Source organism: Bufo bufo, chromosome 1, assembly GCF_905171765.1.
Source record: "Bufo bufo chromosome 1, aBufBuf1.1, whole genome shotgun sequence".
Lineage (NCBI taxonomy): Eukaryota > Metazoa > Chordata > Amphibia > Anura > Bufonidae > Bufo > Bufo bufo.
Window position 1 is genome coordinate 675,186,457 of NC_053389.1, and position 10,874 is coordinate 675,197,330.

A 10,874-nucleotide genomic window follows, 5' to 3' on the forward strand; every position below is an offset into this window, starting at 1 on the left:
ATGACAGGTGTATCATTCAAATGAAGCAGTCTGTTAATTACTGGATAGCCATGCTTGCTATCAAAGCAAAATGCGGGAATGTATTCCTCCAGCCAAAAGGGAGGCCAAATTACTTTATTACCGGGAAACAATGTGTACGGAGCTGCCACATATTTTGTCGAGCAAGTGTCTGCTGCACACGTGTCTGAGGCCCCTCTCTGCCCCCCGCAGTATCACTAACCTCCTGCCATCTCCTCTACCACAAACAGCAGAAGCCACAGCAGCAGCCAGTTCCGTGTCATCAACATTATAGAGTAATTCTTTCATGTGCCATGCCAGGAAACCTACTGCTTTAACACTTAGGTTCAGTCCTACCTGGACTCTGACCTTTCTCTGGGGCATACCATATTCTCTGACCCCTTGGACTTCTGGGCAGGCAGACTGGAACAGTGGCCTGAACGGGCTCAGTATGCTCTTTCTTGCCTAGCCTCCAGTGTCAGGCTCAGAGACGGTTTTCTGGGCAGAGGGCATTGTGACAGACTAAGATGTCATTTGCCAGGGTACAAAACATAACTTTTGTCAAAGTGAATGAGGCATGGATCCATGAGGATTTTCACAGATCTGGCTGAGGTTGATGAATAGATCGGCCATTGCTGATGGTGCCCCACCATGCCACTGCCACTTTCAGCCTACCTACCATCATTTTCTGTACCATATGGCTGCTTTCTCCATCATGCCACTGCCACTGTCTACCTGCCTACCATCATGTTCTGTACTGTATGGCTGCAGACGCTTTTTCCAGGCTTATTCAGAACAAGCCACTCTTTCTTCTGACAATTAACACTTATACGTGAATAAATACAAGCAGGCATTCTGCCCTCATTAAAGCATAATTTTTGGACCCTTGTGTGGAACAAGCCACTCTTTCTTCTGACATTAACATTAATGTGTATATACAGGGGTAGGGATCTGGACCTCTTAAGGCATAATTTTGGAACATTTGGTCCCAACAAGTCACAGTTTTTTTTTCCATTTTACAGTGTGTGTTTACACACCATATGTCCCCAGTAAGGGAACATTTTTGGAAGCTTTCTAATATGAAAAAGCATAACACCAATGCACAATACAAAAAGAGATACATTTGTTTCATAAATAAAATGTGAGTCCTCTGAGTCTAGAGGGTGTTATATACCAATTTTCTGGGCAATGGGAGCAACTTTAATATACATTGAATCAATTCGGACACAAACCATTTTATTTTTCAAATTCAACGACATGAACCGAATTGCAGGAAAGTTGCCTATCTCTAAAGTGAAATCATCTGAACCACAGCTGCATCTGAACCACAGACAAGTTATGAAATGATGTTGTATTCCATAACACAAATTGAAATGCTAGTTCAGAAAGGTTGTCATATGTCTTGCCCTCACAACTCCCTCTCTACTACAACAACCTAGATTGGTAGGCATTTCTCATAGTATCCATAAGCATTGTTACTGTTAAGAAATGAACCTGATAACAAATCCATTGCAAATGCTGCTCTTTCACAGTAGTCATCATGAAGAATATTGATTGTGTTCTATGAACCTCATTGGAGGGTTGAGAAGTATCAGTGACTAAGCAACGAATCACACTTAGGTTCTGTTTCCAGAATCTGCTTGAGCTCACAGAGCGGGAGGGGCAGTAAGAATTTAAAAGCACCATGTCAGGGGCACTGGAGTCATCACCTAATAGACTCAAGGACAGGAAGAAGCAGAGCTAAACTTTCAGCACCATGAACAGTTCCTCAATACTCTTCAGGCTCCTCTGTGCCAGCATTCTCCTCTCCTGCCTCTGTCATGCCCAGTCTTCCAGGGAAACCTCTGTAGAAGATTTCACTGTAAAGAAAAATCCTTCTTCTTCTGAGAAAGAACTGGTCAGTCCTTCTTGATTGCTTGCTCTTGCGTTTATGATTTTTCATTATTGTATTATTGTTCATAGTGCCTCTGCTTGAATTGACTCTTTAAGCGTTTCAACGATTTCTTATTAGCATAATGTATCTTTTGTTTGCTATTATGTCAGCGTATTATTATTATTATTGTACGTATATATATATATGTTTCTTCAGGTAGAGGCAATGGAAGAATTATTGGAGAAATTTCAGGACAGGTATCCTGTTTACCAAAAGCGAGCACAGATTCCTTTGGTGAGAACATTCATCCGTAATTATTTATTGTACTAATTTGTGTTCTATTACTGTATATTAGTATATAATATAGTGAAATAAGCTGTTCTGCTGAGATTTATATGTAAATCCAACAATTCTGTAGTTTTATGAAAGTCTGAAAGACACACATTGTATTTTAGTACAATGCTATAATTATTAGGCTGGGTGCACATACATCAGTTGTGTCTGGCCATATGTCTATATGCACTTAGTGCGCAGATTCTGCATCTATAGACTGATAGCGCCAGACTGTGAAATGTAGAGTGCAGCATTTTTCTGTACAGCGCTGTTTAATATCCAGCATTAGAACTGATATATGTCTATATGCACTTAGTGCACAGATCCTGCATCTATAGACTGATAATGCCAGACTGTGAAATATAGAGTGCAACGTTTTTCTGTCCATTTAATATCTGATATTAACAATCTCATAGAAAACTGTGGGCTCAGTTTTAGCTTCAGTTTCCCTCCAGCATTTCTGCATCGCCCTGGAGGGAAACTGAAGCTGATTTCCAGACATATATGCAGGAGCCCTTAATTAGTAGATATAACATAGTTAAATTAATCATTTATGTACAGTATAAGTAAAATCATTTAAAACACTATTGAATCTGCAGAATAAACTTTTGGTTTATTAGTGATTAATGGATGTGTAAAACTTTGCCAGTAGCTCTGCTGTTATTAAGATGTTATTGCTGACTTAAAAGAATCAGTTAGCTAGAAACACATTAGGAGATCACTGCTGGTTATATCATAATAAAGTAGGCTTTATGCTGTGTCTTTATCCCCCTGCTCAGTGTGATATTGGCGAGAGATGTGCAGTGAAGCAAGGTCCCAGAATTGGCAAGCTGTGTGATTGCTCCCGTGGATCATCTTGTAACTCTTTCCTCTTGAAGTGCATATGAAGAAGACAAGTATCCAGTGCAGCCCATTTATTCCCTGACAAAATACCAAGTAGCAGTGGTCCTCAACAGATCAGCAGTAGCAGCTTCATTGCTTGTCTGCAAAGAACAACTCATTTTGTTTTAAAGGAAGCACACATCTTTTTTTGTACGGCAGAGATCTGATTGTCGAAAAGTTTCCTAGAGATTACTAAAATCCTTTCATTTATCTCATTTTATTTTTGTTGATCAATAAATGTTTCATCGCAATTTTGGCTGTAAATGTTACTTGTCAACTTATTTTAAATATTAGTAAATATTATTTGAACATATTTTATGTATTCCTATTAAAATGTACAATGAAACACACATTAAAATGTATCTGCCATTATGGTGTTATACACAATCTAAGAAAACTGAGAACATCTCTTCTTCCTATTTAGATCTCTATATTGAGAAGGTGTTGTACCTGCCAAACAATATGTATCCTATTAAGTTCAGTACTTATTATTACCATTTCCAGAACACCCTGTTTAGATGGAATGTATAAGTAACTTGCAGTTGAACATGGCACAGATTTGAATCTATTTCCTGTGGCTGAGACAATACATAATAGTAATAGTTGAATAATAAGTCAAAATACTGTTAGAATATTATGATGTTTTATCATTACAATATATGACTTATCATTGTGATCTATGAAAACATAAAGTACAATTGCTAAGTGCATTCACTTACTTTTTCTTGAATAATATATGATGAGATTTTATGTTCCTTTTAAGCTTTTGCTGTGCAGGACTTTATGTTTTTACTATGTTCTTCACATTCTCTATTCTCTGTAATTTTCAGACACCAACTGCATAGTCCATTTTTATGTAAAAAAATTATACTTTTTAGTCAGTATTGCTGACAAGGTCATGTTCCATTTAGCTTATTTAAACAATTTCAATTGCAATGAACATTACATGTAGCAAATTAAATATTGAGAGACACACAATTGTATTATTTTATAAAAGGAATACTGGTATTATATAAGTCATTTGGCTTTGTCTTTTAGTACACATGTAGATGACATTAGCTGTGACCAGGCACACACACTGATACACACACCTGTCTCTATACACTTCTAATAATGTAATATCTAAAATATTTTGGGAACAATTGAAATAATAATGAATTACATTCATTTAAGAGAAATGATCTTTAAAATACTACAGGTAAAGGAAAGACAGGACCAAATTTCCTACTAGGTTAGTCATATATATTGCACCCTGTTGAAAAATTTATTGGTCTCAGTACTTTGTATAATCTACATAATTATTTTCCTCTCCTCGTTCAGTATGTTAAGACATACACAAAATGTGTTGTACCACAAACATATAATTTTCTAATAACATCTTTGCCCCTTTAGTAGTAAAGCTAGGTGAATGTCAATTACAAATTGGAAGAGATGTTTCTATTAGTTATGGTAACATATGAGTATCACAGAGAGTGTTCCAGCTCTGAGGACCCAGGTTCCTTTTCAAATCAATGTTGAATTCCCTCCATTATTGCAAGGTTAGGAGAGAAAAATTACAGTGAAAGCAACTTTATTATTATTTACATTAAGAAAATAAATATTCACAGACTGCACATTCACATATTATACTTGTTTTTCTTAACAGACTTGAGTTCAATAAAACCTTTAATTTTAATGCTACCCAGTGCGTAAATTAGATTTCTTGCTCTGGTTTTATTTAAAAAATGGCATCTGGGAATCAAACAAAGTAGGGGCTCCTGCTCACTGTTTTTACTCTCATAAATGTTAAGCTGTGCATATCTCGCTCTATATTACTGCCATATAGGTCCAGCATAATACTCCAATTCAGATCTCAAGTAATACCATCATAAACCACCATATAGTACTGGATGGTCAGGTAGTAAATTATAATACAGTGTGGTAAAGGGTGAAGGGCAACAATACCTGGTTGTCTGGGGAGGCTAAGTTACAGTATATATGGGGTTAATGGACACATCACGGTAAGAGCAGTGAGACTATGGAACTCTCTGCCTGAGGAGGTGGTGATGGTGAGTACAATAAAGGAATTCAAGAGGGGCCTGGATGTATTTCTGGAGTGTAATAATATTACAGGATATAGCTACTAGAGAGGGGTCGTTGATCCAGGGAGTTATTCTGATTGCCTGATTGGAGTTGGGAAGGAATTTTTTATTCCCCTAAATTGGGGAAAATTGGCTTCTACCTCACAGTTTTTTTTTTTGCCTCCCTCTGGATCAACTTGCAGGATGACAGGCCGAACTGGATGGACAGATGTCTTTTTTCGGCCTTATGTACTATGTTACTATGTTACTATCACTGTTGATCTATGGCAGTGAACAGTAATATGAATGATCTAGTGTAGTCAGTTGCCCAGGATGAGAACATAGATGTTTTCACCCAGAGACCGGACCATGTCCATGGGATGTGTGTAATATTGCAGCTAAGCTCCATTGACATGCATAGGACTGATCTGCAATACCATACACATGCTGAGATATGGCATTTTTTGTAGATGAAAGTGTAGCCTGGCAGGGGAACAAGGAAGCAAAACATGGATTGGGTAGGGAGACCAATGACCAGGCCGTTTTAATTATAATAAAATAAAGTCTTTACCTTACTGAATAGATAGTGATGTTCACAGTACAATTCCAAGCAGTACAAACAGTTCTCAAGTTTTTCAAAGAATAGGCTTTCCCCTACAGTTTGCATATTACCCTGGCATTGGGGTGAACAACGCCATCATCCACCTTCTTCACCAAGTTCTTTCTCACCTAGAAAAACCAGGGAACACTGTGAGAATAGTGTTCTTTGATTTCTCCAGTGCTTTCAACACCATATCATACCACCACCTCTCCAATTGGATCGTAGACCACCTGACAAACTGATCTCAGTATGTGAGAGTCCAGAACTGTGTGTCAGACACAGTGATCTATAGTACAGGGGCACCTCAGGGTACAGTTCTTGCTCCTTTCCTCTTCACACTGTACATCGTAGACTTCAGGTACAACTCATCTAGTTGCTACTTACAGAAGTAGTAGGCCTCATCACAGATGAGGATGACATGGAATACAGACAACTGACCTGGGAATTTGTGGATTGATGCCAGCAGAACCACCTTAGGATCCATGCTGGAAAAACGAAGGAGATGGTTGTAGACTTCCGCAAGTACATACATCCTCCTTAACCAGTGGACATCCGAGGGATGGACATTGAGATAGTCAACACTTATAAGTACCTGGGTGTACTCCTCAATAATAAGCTAGATTGGGCAATTAACATGGACGCACTATAAAGAAAGGGCCACGGCAAACTTTACTTGCTTAGGTGGCTGAGAGCTTTTAGAGTGCAGATGGCACATCTTTTTCAACTCTGTGTTGGCACCAGCCATCTTCTTCAGAGTGGCCTGCTGGGGTAGCAGCATCTCAACCAGGGAGAGGAAGAGACTTGACAAACTGATTAGAAGGGCCAGCTCAGTCCTGGGGAGCTCTCTAGAACCAGTGCAGGTGATAGGTGAGAGAATGATACTATCCACGTTGATCTCCATTCTGGAGATTAACTCCCATCCCATGCATGAGATAGTGATAGCATTGAGCAGTACCATCAGTGACCAACTGCTTCACCTCAAGTGTGGGAAGGAGCGCTATCGGAAGTTATTCCTCCCTGATGCTGTTAGGCTGTACAACCAACACTGACCCAAGCGGAGATAGACTGCATTCACTGCATACAGGTTCCTGTGGATATCATTCCATCCAGAGACTGAATTCTATGAGCTGTGATATCTATATCTCTTATTTAAATATTTTTTTTTATCTGTACCCTGTACTGTAATGCCTTTATTTTTTGTAGTCTCTGTGCTGCTGTAACACTGTGAATTTCCCCGTGGTGGGACTATAATCTCTCTTTATAGATGCTTGCAATCTTTCCAATTGACCCAAGGCATGAAATTCCTCAAAGTTTCTCTGCAAGGTCCAACTGCAGGCTGCAGTCTTAGAGCAAATGAACAGTCTGTCTCCGTAGTGTGGCAGGCACCAGAAGTAATATAACTAGGCTGGAGTGAATCGAGCTTTGGATCATAGATCATAGTCTATTAGTTGAAACACTTCATTTTATGCTGTCCAGCGATGTGCTTCCGCACAGCATTTAAAAATATTGTCTCCATGTAGGCAAAATTCGTTTCACCCTAACATTTTAAAATAGCAATCCGAAGTTGGGTTTAGTACTGAGGTACCAGCCGGTACAAAACTCAACTTCAGATTGCTAATTTTAAATGTTTCTAAAGATGCAGAAATGAGTACCAAATTCATTCACAGAAGTTTCACGCGACTAAAATGAATTGAAATAATTATATTTTAGTTTCAAAGTGTTTTATTTATTCACAATGGTAGAGATCATGAATACATTACTGCATACATAAATGACACAGAAGCAGTAAGCTTCATACAAATCAATTTGCACATTTGGAGTGAATATCATTATATCCATAGGGTGTATGATAGAACATAAACAATGAACAGAAAAGAATAAAATTAAATTAAATTAACATGCGGAGATCATGTCAAGAAACTAAAGTTAGCAGATTTAGTGCCTACAATATTTTTTAATATACACACTATGACCCTCAATTAAGTACTTTCAAGCAACGTACCCCAAGATTCGTAACCTCTAAAGCGTCAAACCACGTTGTACATTCAATGAATATGAAGAGGACATCCAGGGCTCCCACAGCTTCTCAAAGGTCTCATAAGTGTCTTGGCAGATAGCTGTAAGTCTCTCGTAAAGCAATATTTTGTTAATTCTATACACTACTGCTTGAAAGCTAAGTTCCGCCGTTCTCCATTTGAAAGCAATATGGATCCTGGCAGCTAATAGCATATGCTGAGACAATTTAAATTTAGAATATGATAACCCTGAAGATTTGTCACCAAAAAGGCATAAGGTAGGTGACAGCGGGAAGCCACAGCCCAGCACAGAAGAGATCAAGTCACAAATCCTACTCCAAAATCTCTGTACTACTGGACAGGACCACCAAATGTGATAGACCGTGCCGTCCACCTCACATCCCCTAAAACATAAGGGAGAGACTTCTGGATATATGCGGTGGAGTCTATATGGAACTAAGTATGCCCTGTGAAGAACCTTGATTGAGGTTTCTGCTAGAGTAATTTGCCAAGAAGTCTTAGTCAAGGTCTGAGAACATTGATGCCATTTAGCTATAGAGAGTTCTTCCTGGATGTCCCCCTCCCACTCCAACATGTATGGCAGCTTAACCCCCTCTGGTATGGTATTCAATAACCCATAGATTCTGGAAAGTAACCCCTGCTTATACAATGAGTAAGTAGTAAATCTCTCAAAGGGGGTAAAATCCAATGTCATATTACTAATCTTCAGGGAGTGGAGGCATGAAAAGATTCGAATAGCATTAAATGACTCGCTATCCGGGAGGGCATATTTATCCTTAAAGTCAGCTAGGGACAGAAGTTTCCCTCTAATCAGAAACCTGTAAAGGATAGTAAATTTTTTGGAGATCCACCACTGAAATGCCCCTATATGAAGACCAGGGGGGAACACTGGGTTACCAAATAAATGAAAAAGCGGTGAATGTTTGGATTGGAGGCCTGCTTTGAATCTAACAGACCGTCACAGAAACAGTGAGTGATGTGACAATGGTGAGGCTGCTCGAATGGCTGATGGCAGGGGAGTAGTGTTCCAGAGCAAGGCTCTCCAAGTCCAGGGTGCACATAGAGTTTGTGTTAAAGAATCACCTTTTTTTCTAAAATGGCTGTTGCTCATGTTTCAAAGTGAAAGTAAGAAGCGCAGGAAGGAGGGAGCACCCACAATGCCATGCAGACAGCCAATCAGCAGATAGCCAGCTCCTTTGATGACAGCCCTATAAAAAGCCTCCTCATGCCCAGTCTCTGACATTTTCCAGTGAACTTAGAGAGACGTTGCGGGCACTAGGGACAGTGTTTAGGAAAGAGTTTAAACTATTGAGCAGTTCAGGGAAAGATTATTCATAGTGTAGGGAAATATTAGGGAGTCATTATCCATACTGTAGAGAGAGAACAGGGACCAATAGTAGAGTGTAAAGCCTGGGTAATAGGAGCTATTCTATTACACCTTGCTGCACTAATTGGAGACCCAAAGTGCTCTAATACTACAGATTTTAGGTTGTTTGCATTCCTTAAAGCAGTAATTGCTGTAGTCCTAGTATCTGTTATTGGGTTGAAAGTGCTGTCTGATACAACCAGTTTTGGAGTGTATTTAGTTGATATACTGTACAACTACTTCATTCACCCTTGCTGCTGTACTAAAAGTGTGGTCTGGTTCAACCAGTTTTGGGGTGTATTTAGTTGATATATAACTACTTCCATTTACTCTTGCTTCTGGTTTGAAATTGCTGTCTGGTACAACCAGTTTTAGGGTGTATTTATGTCATATATATATAAGTACTTCCATTCACCCCGGGGTGGCTTTGCAGTCTGATACAACTAATTATGTTATATGTTGATATGTATTTATTTTAAATATTATAAGGGATTGCTCTCTCAAGCAGGGCGGTGGTGATAGATTATCTTGCAGTCCACAGGGTTAAAGTCCAAATTATGCTTTATTTTTCATTACACTCCGGCAATACGAGCAAACCCCAGTTATAGCTCACTGGGTAAGGTGAAGGTCCAGCACCAAAAAAAACATAAACCAAACCAAAATAAACACCTGCCCGTCTGGGCTCTGGCTGATACAGTGAAGATCCTAGCTCACTTATTGAACACAGGCCACACAGAGAAATCGGCTTCTCTAGCCCGCAGGGCAGCCAGTTTCCTAGACTTTACCCAAGCATCACTTTCCCCAGACTGACAGCCGGGACTGTGTTTTATTTCCCCTTAACGATCCCAGCAGGCTTCAGCTGTGGATCCCTCTGGCTAGGGGAAACCTGCCCCGGAATGGGGTGGACTGGAGAGGTCCCTCTACCAAGCCTACCTTCCCCAGTCCAATAAAATCCAGCCCATAAACGTAACAAAACTGTCTCAGCAACCTACACATTGCTGAGACCATTTTAACTTTCTGGATTTCATTTACCTCACCCAGTTGAGGAACCTGGGTGGGATATACACCCCTTCCAGGACTTTACCATACACATTTCTGTTCACCTTACTACAATATATAAAAGAACCTCTATTCATCCTTGCTTCTGGGGTGCAAGCAGTTTTGGGGTGTAGTTATTTCATATATATAAGTACTTACATTCACCCTTGCTTCTGGGGTGAGTTTGCAGCCTGATACAACCAGTTTTGGGCAGTGGCGTCGCCAAGGGGGGGCCAGAGGGGGCCATGGCCCCCCTACATCACGCTGTGCCCCCCAATGTGCCCCCCAAACTAAAATGCCCCCCCAACTGAGCGGCTGCAGCCGGGCACAGGGAGATGAGCGCTTCCATTGCGCTCATCTCCATAGTCATCTGCCTGTGCTGCGGCGGGGCAGGGGAGGGAGAGGCGTGTCCCTTCCCCTTCCTCTGATCGCATCGCGCCGCCTGAGCCATACAGCGCGGGACACAGGCCAGAAGAGGCCTGCATCGCATCGCTGACATGGAGGTAAGTATAAGTGTTTGTTTTTTTACAATAGATATACAGGCACATTAGGGGGGGGCTCTTGTTTCTGGCACATTGGGGAGGCTTATTACTGGCACATGATGGGGGGGCTTATTACTGGCACATGATGGGGGGCTTATTACTGGCACATGATGGGGGGCTTATTACTGGCACATGATGGGGGGCTT

General features: G+C 40.4%; 1 protein-coding gene across 1 annotated transcript; it reads left to right on the forward strand.

The window, feature by feature from the left end:
- The first annotated feature begins 1,753 nt into the window (after positions 1–1,753).
- Positions 1,754–3,090, forward strand: LOC120987161 (cocaine- and amphetamine-regulated transcript protein-like). Its single transcript, XM_040415775.1, has 3 exons — positions 1,754–1,894; positions 2,087–2,164; positions 2,983–3,090. Exons 1-3 carry the CDS (start codon positions 1,754–1,756, stop codon positions 3,088–3,090), a joined length of 327 nt encoding a protein of 108 aa, XP_040271709.1.
- Positions 3,091–10,874: the final 7,784 nt, after the last annotated feature.